The following is a 19,278-nucleotide window of genomic DNA, read 5'->3' as shown; positions in this document are numbered from 1 at the left end:
ACCAGGAGTGGTAGGGGAGGAGGAAAGCAGAAAGACCCTGAGGGGGAGGAGTGGTGCTGGTTGAAAACCAAGACACACAAAAGCCTGGTTGGCAAGCCAGGTTCCTTGTCACACTATGAGTGATCCAGGCACAGAGAGGAATGACCCTGGACTAACCCAGAGCATCTGCTGAGTGAAAGGGGCCCCAGTCTTCAGCACCGAGACAAGAACTACACACAAGAGATGTGATGGAGAAAGGGACATAACTACAAGTCTCACTTGATAAATGGAGTCTGGGAAAAGCTGTAAGTTGGATTTTTTCAGGATTACAGAAGCAGCTCGGCAACACCACACCTCGGGCACAAGTCCAAACGCTTTCCTGCCTCCTAGAGCAGCACATCTTGGAATTCATGTGATGAGATGGGGCAGCACAACCCAAGAGATGCTCCAAAGGCAATACACCCCGACTTCAGCAAGAGCAGACTCGCCACTTTGTAGGGCTGCAAGTTTATCTGGAGGTCTGGAAGAAAGTAGAGCCTCAGTTTGTAGACACAGGCTATTTGTCTGAGAGTGACTAAACAGCATTTGTCACTAAACAAAAAATATTTCCTCCTCAACTGAGAAAAGGAGAGGTGGGAATGAGGTAAATTCTTCCTCTGCTGATACACCACACTGAGCATCCTCCTGCCTACACTCCCTGATGAGCAGATGTATACAGAAGTTTCCATCTTCAGCTACTTACTTAGCAGAGCCTAGTTCCCTCTGATCAGGGAGTTAAGGAAAGGCTTACATAGCTACCAGGGAGGGAGGGTTTTATTTATCTGATTCCAACATGCCCAAGTTATCAGACTCTAGAGGAATTCAATTAATGAGAATAAAACTCTTGTTTGATGCAAGTCTGGAAGGGTGGTGTGGTTTTTTTTTTTTTTTTCTGTAAATAGCTGCACCCCAGAGATTTTTACACTGATTGTAAGCCTTAACAGTGACCGACTGATCCAAGTTTAACAGATACAGCAGCTGCACCAAAATGCCACACACGCTCCAGATCTGTCGGGGACTGACAGAGCTGGAGGAGACCAGCACAAAGACAGGGAGAAGGGAGGGAGAGGGATGCAGGGCCAGGAAGCTGGAACACCATGTCCAAAGGAGCTGCTGAGGCCTTTCCCCTACCTCAGCTCACTGCAGTGGGCTGCAAGAGGTGAGTGAGGGTTGATACTGGTTGCTTCTAAGCACCCACTAGCACATCTCTGTGAGCACCTGCCTGCAGCAGCTGTGAAATGCCACCTCCTAACACAGAGGCAAAATTAAATGCCCTGCACAAGCTCATAAAGCAAAGTGTGGGCACCACAGGCACTTGGCTGCTCCTGGACAACGTCCCACAGCACACAAAAGCCACCCCCTACGCCCAAGCCATGGCTGCCCCTGGCTGAGGAGGTGCCCCTATGCCCACACAGTCAGGCCATGGGGAACCTGGCACTTTTTCCTGCTGGGGCTTCCTGCAACCATGGCATCCCCTGGGTCTGCCATGAGGAGCGAGGATGACCCCTGGGGGCAGCAGGGGTGAGGGGACCATGGCACACACTGTCTCAGACTCCCATCTCAGGCCAGGTCACTCTGGGTAAGGCACCAAGTTGCCGCTGCCTGGGACAGAGCTCCCTCCCTTTCTGGCAGGCTCTGTCCTCACTGGCTCTGCCAGGGCCGGGCCCTCTCACCCACCGCCACACAGTGAAGTGGCATGAATGGGGCACAACCCGTTTCCCAAGGGGCTCTGACAAGCCCAGGGGTTGACCCCAACACATTAAGCATGGCAATGGATCACATCTGGGCCCAGGCTGGCCTCCGGCACTGTGGAAGAGGGGAAAAGAAGGAATTCTATCAGCAGTATAAGCTTTGGAGAATTTTACTCAGATAATCCTCTCCTAAGGTTGGCCAGCTGGCTCTAAAGAGAACAGACGGAGGAACATCACAAATCACTGAACCGATGGGAACCAAACACAGGGCGCAGAACTCTTCTCCTACAAACGTTATTTTTTTTAAAGTCCTGCCATGAAGATAAGCCCAGCTCCCAACACCCGCTCCCAGGCGGTGCTAGTCCTAGGAGATTCACCCAATGTTTATTCAGCGCACATTTCTCTAAAACCTGCATGGTATATCCAGCCAGAAAACCGAACAAACATCCATAATTTCCTCTGACACCTCCTAGCTTCGCTGTTCTGACAAAAACAACCAGAGCCATCCAGTACCATTGCATGCCAAAAAAAGCCCAAACAAAAAACCCCAGTTCTCTTACTAAACCCCTTCAACACAGCAAGCTAGCGAAAGGGAGCAATCACAAGCCGAACCACCCAGAATCCATCAGCTGACTAGGACAGCACCAGTAGATCCCTCCTGGCTCTATACTTGGGAAAGACATGTAGGTGTTTCCATAGTCTACTTATGCAGAAACCTCAGGAACTCTTGCCTTTCTTCCCTAAGGGAGATTCAAGACATTTGAGGTTTAACAGCTGCAACAAACAGTCTCCTCTTACCAGAGAAAATACTCAGGAACAAGATAACAAGAGACACAGTTACTGCAAAAGGATGAAAACATGGAAAAAGCCTCTGGGGTCTACGCACTGCCCTAATGACTGCAGACTGCTACTCAGAAAATCTGAATTCAAGTATACAGCTTTCATCACTGCTTGCAGATCAAACAGGAACGGCAAGATGCAAATCTTGCTGCTTGCAAGAGAGGTAATCTTAAGACACCATTTGTGAGCAACCTGCTAGCAATGCCACAGCCCCTGCAAACACAAAGAAATAAAAAGCCGCAAATGCCCTTGATCTTGCATTCATTCCCCAGTAGATTACTGTGCTGAACCCAAACATCACGACTTTTATTTCTGGGGGAGTTGAGGGCACAGTCCTTATTACACTTGAAACGGCAAATATATTCTCTATTCAAATTTGATTGCAGACATGTGAGATGGGTTAAAAAGATGGCTTAGAAGGGAAATAATTCTCCTTTAAAATAGTTTTAAGAGCAGTATCTTACTTATTTCACAGCCAAGAGGTAAAGCAATTCTACAAAGCCAACTCAAAATTAGCAGATATATTTTCCCTATAAACTAGAAAAGAATGCAGATGCTAAACCCATTATATAGACAGTGAAGTGTCATCAGAGCAAAGAAGGCAAAAATAGCTAACTTATCAGTAAGATGACTAAGCAAATGGATTTTCAAAAATATGCTTTCAAATACAACACCCTTTTCTTAGAGCTGCACACATCTGTTTAGCTTTGTTAATTTCTCAATTCTTTCTTTTGATAATTTATTTTTGGCCTCCCGCTAGCATACTTCCCCAGAAGCCTCACTTCACCCTACCCACACTCAAGATTCGCATCCACATACGGAGGATGACTTGGAAAATGATGCTGATCCCAGTAACTATGGAGAATCTCTACCGCAGCACTTTTAGGATCACATACATGCATTTCTTTTAAATCTGTCCATCCACTGGAAAACTGAATTCCTGCTGTCTCCCCCACTCATTTCTACTCCTTCCCCACCATCCCCACCTATCCCAGGGGTCTTCATGGCTCCACTGGTATCTTCCAGGACTGATGAACCTTCCCTTCTCATGGGACCCTTGCTTCTGTCATTTCTGCAGGTAAGAAACCGCCCATCTCTTTTCTAGGCCACCACCTGTGCCAGAAAAGGAGGCTTCATGTTGGCACTTCATGAACTGCAGTGGTTAGAAGAAGGAGAGCAGCAGAGCCAGGTACTGCTCCTGCAGCCGGGGTGGGAGCCACCTCCCCCAGCACCTCTTCCTCCCACATGTGCTGCCAGCTGCTGGCCAGCTCCATGCTCCCTCTTTGACCAACACCCAAGTTCTTCTATAAGGAAAATTACCCTTTCCTCAGATTACATCCCTTTAGGGACTCAGCTGACATGCAAACAAACTGCAGTCTCTGATAATCTACATCTCTGAGGTAACAGCAGATGTCGGTGCTTGGCCAAGCCTCCCAAGTCATTCCTCTGCCATGCCAAAGCCCTGTGAACAGCTGCCCTCCGGCTTCTCCTCATGGAGGGATGGGTACCTGCTGGCACCCTAAAGATGTGATTAAACATTGGAATGGGCAGCCCAGGGAGGTGGTGGAGTCACCGCCCCTGAAGGTGTTCAAGTGCCACTGGACGTGGCAGTGGTGTTCAGTCAGAGTTGGACTCAGTGATCTCACAGGTCTGAATCTGAGGCAGCTCCTGCTGACTGCCCTGTCCCCTGCCAGGAATCCAGTCCTCCTCCTCCAGGAGCCCAGCACAAAGCCCTGGGCTCCCCTTCCCAGCAAGTGGGCTTCCAAGGCTCAAGCCCATTACATTAAGATCATTAGGATGCTTTTAGTAACATATCCCAGTGGATCTGCTAGAGCAGCTATTAGGTATCTGACACAGAGCAAATCTTCCCTCACGCTCACCCCTCTCATTCCTACATCCTCCCCCAAAACAAGCCAACCAAAAAAGCCCCGAGGGGACAGACATAGCTTTGTGATCCAAATGAGAGCCAGAAGAAGGGTGACACGAGCTTAACATGGGCAGGCTTCCAAGAAGAGGTAACAAACCTCTCTGAGCTCAGCCTCTTGCCTACCCTACACCACCCCACACAGCTCAGGCCAGCCTCAGACAGCTCTCTCCTCTGTGCCAGGAGGAAACAAGTCTCCTTCCCATCACATATTTGCTGCCCTGCAAAGGCTGAAAAAAAATCAAAGAAAAAAGAAAAAAATCAAATCAGCCCAAACACCAGGGCCAGGCACAAATCCAAACAGCCACTGCAGGAAGTGCTGCCCTTCCTTCATTTGGTGGTCACAGGGCAGTGAGGGTCCCCTGCCAAGCCTCCTGAGAGCACCCAAGCTAAAGCAAACCTATGGCACCCCCATGTGCATAGCAACTGGCAGCATTTGCCCTTTATTTTTGAAAAATTATTCCATTTAAAAGGTAAATGGGATGATCACCCCTGTCTTGCTCCACAACGGGAGAGGAGGCTACAGTGGAAGCAAGTTTTTAGCCTCACCTCTCCAACCCTCAGCAGCAAAGGGAGGTGTACTTCCAAGCACATCACGTGAGAGCTCTCGCTATGGAGAGGAAAGGGGTCAACAAAGGGATCCTGCAGGCACAACTGGAAAATTCAAGAGGAATGGATGAGGTGTAAGGGCAGCAGAAATTAGGAAAGGAAAAATAAAAACTAGGCATCTCAGGCAAGACTTAAACACGTGCAAGAATCAAGACAGGGTCCCTCTATGCTCTAATGACGACAGCAGTACCTTTAAACACGCCCCTCCTCACATCTAGGCAAAGGGAAGGAGGTGGGAGAAAAAGCAATGTGAAATGAGAAAAAGGTGTTTTGGTATCTACATATGAAGATGAGGAGGTAGATTTACACCCTTCCTGTAGCCCTTCGGACTCCAGACAACCTCTGCTCCTCTGCAGCACAGGTACCTGAGGCCGAACTCTGATCCCTACTCACAGCACCTGAAGCTGCTCTTGTTCAAGTCAACCTTATTTACAGCAGAAAGGAGTAAGTGCTTGGTGACTTCAGGCATTTGGCAGCTACACACTCTAGATTAGATTTAACTGCCAACTAGCTCATGGCATGGGACTGATTAGATATAACAGCTCCTTACATGCCAGTGACCTACAGATTAACTGTGCTGCTGTAACACTGAGGGCTGGAATGAATCACAGCAGCTCCACGTTACACTCACATGGGCTGTGCCCCACCAGCCAAACGCAGTGGCAAGGCAAGCCTGGTCCCATTCATGCAGGATAAGTGACAGAGCTTGTGCGGGTAACACCACAGAGCTCAAAGTAAAAATCAATTTTCCTTCTTTTCCTAATACCAAAAGTGAAATCAATCAGGGCATAACAATCTCTTCCATCCCACATTTTCTTCTACGTGTAACAAAAAAGCAGCCTGTTTGCTTAAGACAGCAAGCAAGACCTCAGCCCTAACACTGCATAATTCCTCACAAAAAATCCCATGACACCTTTTAAGCCACTCTCTCTACTTCAAGGAGCTGAGAACAGAGACAGAGTGACTTGCCCACAGTTATATCACAAGTCAGAAGAAAGCACTGGAATTTGCATGCTGTGACTCCTGCTGTAGGCACCGGATAACACTGCAGGCATAAAGGTCAAACCCTTCAGCAGGAGCTCTTAAGATATTGTCTGCAGGCCACAAGCAGTCAGCAGAAAGCTGAGGGGTGGCACAATGCCAGCCCAGTTCCTCTTGGTATCCATGTCCTTCATTGCAAAGTGCCTTAGCACCTGGCAGGGCAGTTAAACAATCATGTCCTGCAAGGCAGAGCAAACATCCCTCCTCTGTAATGGGATTAGACAGGGGGGTACGGGAACCTCCAGGAGAGGAAAGCAGTGCTCAGTGGCATATCCAGGAGGTGGAGGAAGCTGAGGACCAAGGACTTTATGAGAGGGGAGGGAGCAGAAAGCACTGAGTCAGGGAGATGGGATGAAGCCACATGGTGAGAGGGGGTAGAGTGCTTCGAAAGAGATAAACGCATTCAGATAATTGCTTAGAAGGGAATAAATATTAGTAAGTACTATAATTACCTTGAACGCTTTACAAAGCTGTAAGAAGAAACATGATCAGAAGAAAGGCTGGCCCACACACTTCTTGGGAAGCTCCTATTTCAAGCTATCAAAAAGGAACCAACAAGGCCTGACACCCAGGTTGGTAATTTCAGCTTGGCAGCCAGCCAGAGCCCTTTGGCTAGGTCCTGGGTACTGGGTAACTTGAGTTAATGAGTGCCAGATTCCAGCAGTATGATTTTGCAGAGTACTGAGCTTCTAGATGACTTCTGGCAGCAAACAACTGCCTTCACCTCTTGCCTTATACTTAAGGTCCAGCTTCCCTTTCAGAGGGATTTGGAGGAACCTGAGCAGATTCCTATGTCGATGGCGATGATGCTGAATGGAGACAGAAAGATTAATCCAAGAGACAAAATCTCAGTTTATCTAAGCAGCAAGTCTTGATAACCTTGCTATCATAAGAGATCAAAAGGCTTTCATCCCAAAAAAGCAAACAAAAACTTTTTTGCTATTTTGGGGTTTAATATCTCATCTTCAAGCCTCCATTTCTCTTCATCCATTTCACACAGCAGCCTGAGTCAGTGCTGAGCTCCTCTCAAACACAGAAGAAATATTCAGCTCCACAGAGTCTGTTGGAAAACGTATCTACCTCACCCCGTGCTCCCATCCCCCTTTGACAAGCTTATCAACTTCCATACAAAGCCCAAAAGCCATTAAAGGTGACAGTGGGCCTCAGCCAGACAGAACAGGGATATAACTGGGGTGGGGAACAATCAACAAGGAAGCAGACAAAAAGAAAACAAACCAAAACAAAACAAACAAAACCAAAACACAATCAACAAAAACCAAAAAACCAAAAACAAATACAAACAAAACAAAAACACAAACCCCCAAACAAAATGGAACAAAACAAACAAACAAACACCAAAACCAACACCCCAGATGCATCAGCATTCCCTGCTATTCCCCCTGTAATCACAATGACTCCAGAGGGGAAGATACTTGCCTGGAAGCAAAACTTCTGTGAGCAGAGTAGGGAACACTAGGCAAATTACACCAATTCCAGACTCACACCATTAGTTAAAAAACCCCCAAAACCTAGCAGTGCCACAACAACTATTAAAAGTTACCTCCAATTGTGTCAGATCCTGATGAGCTGTTTTGCAAGGGACAGAGAAACACTATCCAGAACAACAAACCAAACAACTGGCACTAGTGTAATGCTTGATGGTGCTAATGGCTGTGCAGCTGCCCCGTGTGCGGCCCTGCAGAATACGCTCTGGATCCCAATGAAGTCAACACTGTCACTGGAAAATACACAGGAATCTCCTTAATCTTGCACTTCAGCAGGAGCCTCATCCCTTCCTGATTGGTAAAGTCCTAAGTCAAGATCAGAAGAGATACGAGAAGCACTAGATGATTTTTCAAGTCCCAGATGGAATCAGGATATTGGTAGGAAAGAAATCAGCCGTGGTAAGCACACTGCTCAGGAACAAGACAACAAACAGGGACAGATCCCCTCCATCTCTGTTTCTGTTGTACTCGGGAGTCTTTGATGCTGTAAAAACTATGGACACGGTGTAGGGCCCAGCATTTAGCAAGACCCATCCTCTAGAGCCTGTTCTCCACTTTCTGATCATTTGGGTCTTCCACTTTCATCCTTCTCCCACTGTTTTCCCTTGGCTCATCTTTTGGAGCAGAGAAGGCTCCAGGGAGACCTCACTGCAGCTTTCAATACTCCAAGGGGGCTTATAAAAAAAATTGGAAAACAACTTTATACACAGCCAGATAGTGATAGGACAAGAGGGAACAGTTTTAAATACAAAAGAGGTGTTCTGGATTAGATGTTAGGAGGAAACTCTCTACTCACAGAGTGGTGAGGCACTGGAACAGGTTTCACAGAGAAGTTATGGATGCCCTGTCCCTGGAAGTCCTCAAGGTCAGGTTGGATGGGGGTCTGAGCAACCTGGTCTAGTGGGTGGCATCCCTGCCCATGGCACGGGGCGTTGGAACTAGATGATCTTTAAGGTCCCTTCCAACCCAAACCATTCTGTAATGTCTGTAATCTTTTCCCCACCCCTCCACTTAACCATGCACCAGCTCTTCCTTCCTTCCCTGGGGACCATCACCCAACAAGAGCTGGAAACAGACGTGGAAACACCAAGGAACCACCAACAGGGGAGTAAAATCAGAAAGACGCTGCCATGGGAGGGCACAAGCAGTGGCTTCAGCCTGAAACTACATATTAAACACTAAGCAGGACACAGCAGGCAGCCTCTGTCAGGCACTGGTAACAGTTAAGAGAGTGACTGGGGTCAAACAATGGACTCATCTCACCCCTTTGGTAGGGCTGAACAACTTGTGGCACATCCTGGACCCAGTTCCAAGGCCCTGAGGCATGGAGCACACACACCCCAGCAAAGTGGGGTAATTCAGCCAGATGAACTCACCATGCCCTCCAGCCACCTGCCTCCCCAGCACCCTTAGGCCTCCATAAACATCTGCAAGACCACATGAAAAATGGACCTACTTTCATAGCAGACACACCCCTCCAGTCCCTTTATGTATTTACTGGGTTTGCCAAGTTAGCTTTGAGATCAAGCAAATCTCTCCAACTGATCCTCATGTGAGAACCTGGCCTGCACCCTCCCCTCCCTGCCACGCTGGGCAGGAACCAGGCTGGCACACCTCCTCTCAGGAGCATCCCTTCTTTTTGGCATTTGTGTAAGTACTGTGCAGCAGTGCTATGAGTCCGGAGTGTCCAAGCACTTCCCATTTCCAAGCAAGCCCCCAAAGCTTCCCGTTACTTAGCTGAGATGGTCTGGTTTTGTGCTAGTGTTCAATTACTTACTGAAATGCGACTTCAGCAGCAGCTAGAAAGGCAAGATTTCCTCGTCTCATTGTCATTTGCTAATTAAACCTAACAAGAAAAAGCTCATTAACTTGTATCATTTGAAAGGTTCTTAGTACACTGATGGAGGCAGGGTGAGCAACAGGTTAGAGCTGGAAATAACATATGTGCACACAGACATCCTAGACCCACCAAAGGCAGCTGCAGTCCCGATTTCTTTGCCTTGCAATGTGTCAAACCCCACTTTGTGAGGAAAGACTCCATTTTAGCCCTTCCACAGCTGATAAGAAACAGATGCTAAACATCTCCTAACATTCTAACACACAGGACTATTCTTTAAGAAGATTTTGTATGACTGGGAAAGAGATGCCAACATAAAAATGGAGTCAAAACCAATTTAGCAGGTTATCACTAAAGAGTATTTAGGAACTTCAAAGCCAGAGGCAAATTGCAATACTGCAGTTTTTCAGACACTGCCTGGAGGGCCTAAACGTCCTTGATACCAGCAGACAAGTCAAATCATGAGTTGAGGAACCCTAGCAACACGAAGAAAACCCTATTGTGCTTGAAAATCTTTCCCTTCCTTTCAGGCAATTTTCCTGGTGCTTAAAGTTTCTGGGCAGGGTCTGCAGATTGCCAGCTGTCAGACAGCAAGGAGCACCCTGATTCATCCAAGATAAACCAATCAAAAAACTTCTGGCTTCATACTAGACTGTATAACCTTTAAGCCAATGGCTGAATCCATCACTGATTTTGTAGGGGTAAGAAAGAAGACAAGAGAGACTATAAGAAAAGCTTTAAAAGAATTTTTTTTTTTTTTTCAAAAAGGCAATGTGCTGGTCAAAAAAACTCCACAAGCCTTCCAACACTGAAGAGATGTTCTCCCTGTGACCCTCTCTCTCCCACCCTCTTTCCTGTGGTCTGCAGCGCTGTTTATTCTGCCTTTCACTTTATATAATGGGTCTGGTAAAAGTGTTCTAAGTACACATTCGATTTACAATAAAAACTGCTTTAATAAAGACATCTAACTTGACGGAAGGTCAACTAAAAGACAACAATTCGCATAAACCAAAACCTCCTGTGTAAATAAACAGGATTTGCAGGAGCCTCAGGATGTCAGACAGTCTGGCCAAGACTGCAGAGAGGGAGTCTCTCTGTGCAGAATTACATTTGGGGATGCGCAGGAGCAGAGCTTACCAGCCCAGCACCGATGGCCACAGCAGCCTCCCACCACACTTGGGAAACCCAGAGAGCCACATGCAGGAATGAGGGAGGCCAGGGCCACTTGCAGAGCCCTCATTCCCCAAAAGAAGCAGAGTCACAGCCCAGGCCAGCACACTCGGGATGGGTCCAGGTTCAGCACCGCACACCACACCAATCGAGAGGTAGCAAACACGGGCGTGAGGGCAGCAGAGCTGGCTTGCAGAACGAAGCTTGCGGCGGCGGACTTTGGGCAGACGCAGATGGAGAAAGCACGATCTTGGCCACTGTTGCTAACAATGCATCGAGGAGCAGATGAGGCGCCAGCAACATTCCTGGGCCGCTAGCTGCGGTAAACAAAAACAACCCCAAACCCCGTGTGTGCAAACATCCACGATGCTGTTTTCTCCGTCTGTTCCCCTGCAGCCAAGCACCCTCCAGCTCTACTGCACTGAGACTTGAGTGTCAGCCACAGACCCCCTCGGCCCCCGTGCATGGGCAGGCAGCAGAGGAGCTGGAGGGTGCAGGAGCAGAATACTTGAGCAGCAGCCAACTGCTCATGCTGCTTCCCAGCCAGCACCCCTTCCCCTCCAGGAGTCAGGCCTGCAAGACCATCCCTTCTCTCTCCAAGAGTCACCTCTGCGTGGTTATTTCACTCCAACATGCCATTTACAAGTGAGCTGCAGTTTCAAGACCTTACGCACGCTCTGCTCCCCTCTAGGAATCGCAAATAAATCACCAATTACTATGCATGAATAGAGAGAGGAAGAGGGTAATGAGTCTATGTACATATATACATATGCAATGTTTGAACACAAAGAGCCGTAAATTGCATTCACAGGTGGTATTCTGGAGACTGCAAGAGACTCAAAAGCAGAACTATTCATAAACCAGTCACTGACATGAATGAATTCAGCATTCCCCAGAAGCCTATTGTGTTTCCTATATATTACACTATAAATATGAGGAGTATCAGACTTTGCATCCCTGTAAAAAAAGGAGGTAAATCTTGCAACTACACACAGGATTAGCACTGGCTGGCACAAGTATTAATGGTCTCATCGCTGCATGAGGATTATTTACAGCACTTGCTCTATTTTCCCATTTTGTACTTGCTGTGATGAAGTGCCACTTGTTTAAAGAACCCTGTAACAAACACTGCAGCAAGAAGGGGAAAAAACCAGCAGAGATCTACAAATGTTACACCCACATGCCAGATGTGGGTTTTCAAACCCTGGCTTCGTAGTTACTTGGATTCGGGTAGGTAGTTAATGCTTGATATATTATATTAAATCATCCACCATCTCTTTCCATAACCACAATTCTTCCTTCAGTGATTTTAATGAGTTTGCAAGAGGAAAAAGAAAAAAAAACAGTTGCATTTCTTTTTCTTCAAATTCAATACACAGTATGTTATCCCTACATTCTAGAATTAACATTACTTGTTTGGAAAGCAACAGTCCTTTTCTAGCCAGTCCCATATTTATGTTACAAAAGAGGGACTTTTACTCCAGCCACTTCTCCACTAAGTCAAATGATGTCTTAGCTTTACAAAGAGCAACCTAAAGCACTTCTGTGCGACTCGAGGCTTTGAGGCACAGCCCCACATCCCCAGTTTTAATAAAACCAGCAGCTGGGCAAATGCAGATCAACTGGCTTGAAGAAGTCCAGGTGAAAAACACCAAAAGAAAACTAACTCCAAGCACACACGTGGCAAGCTTCCTACGGCTAAAAACAGCCTCACGTTTAGCACTAGGAGGCCAACACAGTGTTTTTACGAACTAGCTACATCTGCGGGATTGGGAACCACTGAAAAGCAGCCGATCCTCCCAGCAACAGATGACACCGCAGCAGCTCTTTCCCCCCCGGGGGAGGGCAAAGGCAGGTTAGAGCCAGTTTTAGGTCAAACCCAGAAAGCCTGTTCCTGCAAGCAGGGGGGTCGGGACAGCCTTGGCAGCGGGCCCGGCGCCGTGAGAGCACCAACACGGGCTGGTGGGTTCCCACTTCTGTACCGCCGCGGGGAGCCTTCGGCAAGGCGATGGATGATGCCCTCTGCTGCTCCGCCGCCGCAGCAGCCAGGCGTGCTTCGGAGCAGGGAACACACCGACCGACCGCTCCATATTAGGAATCCTTAATCCAGAATGGTGTTATTGTTCTTCAGCAGGAGAGACTGAGCGTGCGAAGACAAGGCAGGGAGCGAGTGCCCTTCGCCTACACCCATCTTGCGGGCTGCGACAGACTCGCGGAGCAAGGCCACCCCGGATAAACTTAGCTTGAAGACAGGGGTTTTTTTAGGGAACCCAAGGGAGAAAGCTAGTGGTTAGGGGAAGTTTGAACCTCCTCCAAAACCATCTCAAAGAGTTCTCTCTCTTTTTCTTTGCTAGAGACAGACAGAGTGCTTGAAAACACACACACACACACACAAATTACAGACATGGAAGCATGACTGCAATTCAAGTAAAGATTTTGTTTCCAAATTGGCAGAGCAGGTTAAGTATGTGACAATTTCTCAAGACAGTGAAATTGCCAGCCTTGCCGCTTCTTCCCTCCACAGCATTAATGTCAGCAGAAAATCATACCAATGAAAAGGCAAATCAAAACAGCTCCCAGGTTGCTCTGTACATAAACAGGCAGAAAGCAGCATGGGGTTGCTGTACAATATTTTCCACAAATGTTTCTATCAACTCATCAGTACTTAAACCTGGCACATGGTCTGCTACTAAAAATGTAAGAGGCATTTTAATTGTCTTGTATTCTGCTTTCCCCAAATTTGTAGGAAGGGATCTTGCATTGCTACAGCCTCTCTCACCCAGCAGTGGGGTCCCAGAGGACTTTACAGAAGTGCAGAGTGTCATCCCCCGGGCAGGCACTTGTGCGATGGGACAAAACCACACGTTTAACGGTTCGCAGGGTACAAAACGCAGGCAGAGCAAAGGGACTACAGGAGGAGTTTGAGAGACAGCACAAAGCACTCAAACTGCATTTCACGGCAGCAGGGACTGCCTTCCCTCTACATTTCAACGCGCTCTTCGACAGCCAAGCAGAGCACTTTGTTTTTGCAGCCTACCTCACCCCAGGCGTTTTCTCTGCTTTCATTGTGCAAGCTCAGCACAGACCCGTATAAACTCCCTACCCTGACGTCTCCCCTCCGAGATGCCCCGTGACCCCAGCAGGAGCAGACCCGGGCCGGTCGCTCGCCTTCCCCAAGTTGATGCCGGAGTCCAGGCACGGAGGAGGTGCCCGTCCCCTCCTCTCCCACACCCCGGCCGGACCCCGCGCCGCGCCCCGGCGAGGATGGTCACCGGGGTACTGCAGGTGGACATGAAACCGTGATTTGTTACATATATATATATATATTTATATATAATTTTTTCCCCACCCCATTCCTCCCTCCAACCGCTGGAGCAGCGCGGGCAGTGACAACTCCTGGGTACACGCGCTGGGCGTTTGCAAGGGGTGACCCTCCCGCACGTCCTGCGAGCGACAGCACCCACCGGCCGGGAGTGGGGGGGTGTCCCGTCTCGCCCCGCCCCTCCCGGCCGACCCCCGTCCCGTCCCATCCCATCCCGTTCTGTTCCGTCCCGTCCCACCCTTTCCCCGGCGGCACTTACCGAGGAGGAGCAGGGAGGCGAGCTGCGGCCGCAGGGTCCGCATGGCTGCCGGGGCGCGGGGCGGCGGCCGCCCGCCCTTACCTCCCGCCGCGGGGCGCCGCGGGGCTCCCGGGGCAGGCGACGCGCCGGGCCCGGCGGCACAAAGGGAAGGCGGCGGGGCCGGCACGGGGAGGCGCCAAGGCGGGCGGGGGCATCGCCCCCGCACCGGGGCGGCCGCTGCGCCTCCCCCCCGCTCCCCGCGCCGACGGCTCCCGCGGGAGAGGCAGCAGGAAAAGGGAGAGAAAAACCACGTCTCCTGCAAGGCGCGGGGAAAAAAAAAAAAAAAAAAAAGAGGAGGGGAGGGGGAGGGCACGAAGCAACAACAAAAAGACCCCACCCCGCAAAGTTACACAAAAATAAAGCGGGGCGCCGCGCCTGCCACCTCGGCTCGCCCTGGCCCGCCGCCCTCACCTGCCCGCCCGCCCGCTCAGCGCCGCCGCCGCCGCGGGGTGCCCGGCGCTGCCTCCCGCCGCCAAACCCCTCCCCGGCCCGCCCCGCACCGCCCCGCACCGCCCCGCGCCCCCGAGCGGGGCGGGCAGCGCTGCCGGGATGGGGCCGCCGAGCGTGCCTGTGGAGCGCCGCTCGGGGTCGGGGAAGAGCTGTGGGGGTAAACCGGGTTCTTTTGTTTTAAAAGGAAAACAAACAAACAAAAAAAAAAAAGAGAGAGAGTCCTCGGTGGCGCGCTTCGGAAACGCGGCTTCTTTTGGGACAGGCATAAATGAGCCCTTTTGTCCCCGTGCGAACCAAAAATGACAGCCGGGCCTTGCTAAGTTTCGACCAACTCGTGGCTGTCCTGCTGCGATGCGCTTGTTGTGGAGACCCGAATCTTGGTATTAATGCCAGGTTGCCAGATTTTCACACACTCCTCCCCACCCAGCCCACAGCAGTGTGCAGACACTGCTGCACTTAGGATGCTGCTCAGGCAATCAAAACTGCAATGTGTCAATGGCAGAAATGCGTCCTGGTAACACTGAAATGCATAAGTATCGAAGCACTGGGGGCTGGGGTTTTGGTTGTTTATAAATAAAGGACAAATGAGATAGCCCTTCCCAAGCATGCAGATGTTCAAATGTCTTTGCAAACAACCTCCCCAGTAGCTTGTTTGCTTACAAAAATAAGAAAAGAGACCAGGAGCAACAGCAATAGCAGAAGGAAATATTTTCCTAGTCTTCCCATTCTCCAAAGACCCTTTACAGGAGATCCTTCTGCCTACACAGAGACCCCAGTGAAGTGTTGGTGATGCAAATGCAGGGACCCAGCCCTTCTGTGCCACAGACAGGCAGAAACCAGCACAATCACAAACTGTCTAATAAAACATGCCAAGTCCTTAGAAGCTGTACCCAGCAGAAGTCAGAAGCTGTCTGTATTACCATATGGTCTTGCTTCCCAACGTGGCTGTCGTGGCAGATGCGTTGATAGCCAGCTCCTACTGACCCAGCAAATTCTGTTTCTGCAGGCTAATGATGTTAAGCGTGCCATTTTCAGAGCGGAAAAAGAAGCATTTAATTTGCAGCTTTGCCATGGTCTCTGAACAGAGGAACCAAAGAACAGGGTAACCAGAGATGTGGGACAGAAAGGGTCAGTGCTGTATTTGCACTGAAAATGAAACTCACGCTTTGGCCCTTAAGCTTTAATTTCATCAAGACTGCCTTCAAGTGAGGCTTGGAAAAGGAACGGAGGTAATGATAAGAGTTGATAGAAAATACCAGTCTATTTGGCTTTTCTCTTAGGTGATTTGAGGGTTGAAATGTCATCCAGTGTAATATCACTCAGCTTGCCCAATATTTTTCATGTGCAGCCTCCTATTTTAAGTCCTCACGGGCAAGCCCATGAGTATACAGAGCAAGCACTGTGGGGCTACTTTGAAGTAAACGGCCAACATCTTTAAATGGAGGCAGGATAAAGATAATTTACTCTAGTGCTTCAAAAGATTTATAACTAGAGAAACAAATAATAGCAAAAGGAAAAAAGGCAAATTAAGAAATACAGGGCACAGGCAGGATAAACTCAATAAAAAAGAATTATTAAAGCTTGGTGATACAAGATAGTTTTTCTAGATGGCAAGGGATATAGACCACAGACTCATGACATTCCTATATGGACACATTATTTTCACCTTCAGATGAAGAGAGAGAGCTGAAAAACTGGCATGATTCAGGTGAGCTCCCGGGACAGGTCAGGGACAAGCCTGGTTTCTTGGCTTTGAATACATTGCTTTTGCCAGTGGAGCCTGCTGGAAGATAATTCAAGATGAATTTGTGTGTATTCTTTCTATTTCCAGGCACTGTGTGACTTTACAGCATACATGCTCCTAACAGGAGCATAAAAATGCCCTGCAAAAATGTTATCAGAGATTCACTAAACTCACATTCTCTTCTCAGAGCTCTTGCAGAGTATTGCATTAATGCATAGTTACAATAAAAATATAAAAAGACCATGGAAATGACATTATAGCATTATAAGATTAATCCAATTCCAGTCAAATTAGATTATAATAAGAACTGTGTGTGCTAAAGACTAATAATGGGAACCTGTGTTTCAAAAGCTCCATCACCTTTGTGCGTGTTCTCCTCCCTGACCCCAATAATAAAAATAGCTTGGCATTCACGAGAGCGCCCTTCCTCAGAGGACTTCACAAACACCTTCTCGTCTTCTGGGGAAAACACTGGCCTCACTTCTGCATCAGTGGAGAAACTGAGGCTCAGGCAGGACAGCTTTCCCAAGCCTAGGGAGGCAGCCAGCCCTCCCTCAGGCTTGGCTCTGGTGTTTCAAGCTCCCGCAGTGGGACTCTGACTCCCTGGAGACGTCTGTCTGTCCGTGTGGTTTATTCACATGGCCAAATGGAAACAAACACCACAGTCACCTCAAAGACAAAACCGTTTCAAGCACAAGGTTACTTGTGAAGTAGCTTTCCAGGAAGACAGATCTGGGCTGCCTTGTACTCCCAGCACAACTGACTCATTCAGGAGCACCGTGCTCAGCAGCAGCCGGATCATTTTGGTCGGGCCACGCGGTTGCTCTTTGGCAGCGGGGTGGCTGTAATAGCTGGAGGCAGACGGGCGTGACTCAAGTGATGCTGGTGATACACTCACTAGGTCGCAACCCACACCACCGTCTTTCTTATTGCTCAGTCACTGCCAGCAGTTTGCTTCCCCTTGGCAGGCGGGGGTTGAGACTGGACAGCAGGAGCTCGCTCTTAGGGAGAAGGGGAAATGATCCCACGTGCTGACGAGCTGTTCTGTGCTCATACCAAGTCATAGGTTCTTCCCCTTCTCTTCTGCAGGAGAAGCACAGCCAACAGGTGCCTGCAGCCCGGGTGAGAAGCAAGGCTGGGTGGCTGCTGTGTGGCCGAGGGCCATCAGGGTAGATAGATCCCAAACCCCTGGGCTGCCAGAGGCTGCTGTAATACAACAGCTGTGACTGAGAGCTGAGTCCTTCGCCCGAGGGAAGCAAAGTGACATCAATATCCAGACTCTGAATATGCTGCTTGCCCGATGTGCACAGGCGTCCCGTGACCCACAGATGATGAGTGAAGTAAAACTGTTGTTTGGCCCTCAGAGAGAAGAGGTTTGGCAGAAGTGCAACATATGTACGTTATGAAATAAGAATGCTGGTCCTTCTTCCGGACAAAAAACTGCACTCCCTCAACTTCTGGACCCACTGGGTATTAGCTCCACTCCTCTGATGAGCAGGCAGGGGAGGCAACAATCGCAAGATGGATTTGCATCCTTTAGATTTTGGAGCAGGCGGTTACCTGGGTGACTAATGGTAACAAACTATAGCAAAAAGAGGACTAGGCTGAATCGAGCAAGGCAGGCCTGTCTTGTTTTCAGCAAGGCAGGAGACTCCTGACTCCTCGGCAAGTCAGAAGGAATGATTTCTTTCCTGTAGGAGAGGGAAAGAGATTGTGAAGGGGAGGAGGGGGAGATTTAACCACAGTTGCAGGAATGACTGCCTCCTTGAGGGCAATGTCTCTGCCCAGAGCTGGAGAACAGAAAAGTCTGTATGGTTTGCACAGGGGGAGGTGTATCCACAGCCCCCTCCTCGGAGGCCACCTGAGCATTTTGGTTGGAGCAATCAGAATCAAACCATCTAGAAACAGAAAGCACTTAAAAAACAAAATCATCCTGTGTGATTTGCCCAAGATCACACAACACAATCCACAGAACTCAGGGTCTTAAGCCTGCAGATGTGCTTGGGAGAGTGTCACAATCAGGTCAAAGCTCCTCTGCCACATTGTGAAAGGGAGAGGAAACACATCTAAAGCTCTGGTCTCAAGTGGGGAGGAATGGCCAGAGCCACTTATTTTAACAGAATCATTGCCTAAGACATTTTCTCCAGATCTTATTTACTCTGTGAAGTTTTGAACATCAGTTTCACCCAGAGGAAAAAGAAGATATTTATATTTAATGGCCAACATTTAAGCTCCTTTAAAATGAGCTGAGAGGTTGCAGTTGGAACAGAAAGAAAACCCTTACTACTGTGGCACAAAGTAGCACTGCTGCCATTGCAGGGAAGCTGGCATCTAACTAGACTGAGGTTTTGGGTCTAGCTGAGCCTAGATTGCACCCCAGGACCAGTATGCCAGTCCACAGATGGCACCAAGGCACTTACCAGGCAACCCTGTGGATCTGCAGGAATTTCCATTTGTGTGCCCTGGAAAGAGGGATGAGGAGAGGGAGAAGTAGAGAGAACAAGAAAAAAAAAAAAAAAAAAAAAAAAAAACAACCCTGTGTAAAGATAGATCGACACATTTCCAGATTTTCAGGACATCTGTCAGCAAGCCCCAGAGTGTATGGCAGCTAATCCCTTTGCAGATTTTCTTTTAACTGTTGCTTGACAGAAGAGTATGCCAATCTTTTCATAAATGTACTCATATCTGAAGTTGCACTCTGCCTGAGGTTATGATCTATCTGTGAGGAAAAACATTACACTGCCAGCTTGGGAAATGACATTAGGGAAACATCTCACTGAGAAACACACAGCAGCTTCGAGCTTTGAAATATGTGCTGAGTGAAAGGTG

General features: G+C 48.7%; 1 protein-coding gene across 2 annotated transcripts in view; it reads right to left on the bottom strand.

Annotated features, from left to right (window-relative positions):
- The window catches only part of IGSF3 (immunoglobulin superfamily member 3), a 93,931-nt gene extending 79,643 nt beyond the window's left edge, over positions 1–14,288 (bottom strand). For both annotated transcript variants that reach the window (XM_050333163.1, XM_050333164.1), the window contains exon 1: positions 14,217–14,288. In XM_050333163.1, the coding sequence (XP_050189120.1) occupies positions 14,217–14,259 (43 nt within the window). In that variant the 5' untranslated portion in view covers positions 14,260–14,288. The remainder of the gene's footprint in view (positions 1–14,216) is intronic.
- Positions 14,289–19,278: the final 4,990 nt, after the last annotated feature.

The sequence above is a fragment of the Myiozetetes cayanensis genome, unplaced genomic scaffold (genome assembly GCF_022539395.1).
Source record: "Myiozetetes cayanensis isolate MyiCay16 unplaced genomic scaffold, myiCay2020 scf5-8, whole genome shotgun sequence".
NCBI classification, from domain to species: Eukaryota; Metazoa; Chordata; class Aves; order Passeriformes; family Tyrannidae; genus Myiozetetes; species Myiozetetes cayanensis.
The sequence above is the reverse complement of the archived record's forward strand: the minus strand, read 5'-3'. Positions and strand labels throughout refer to the sequence as shown.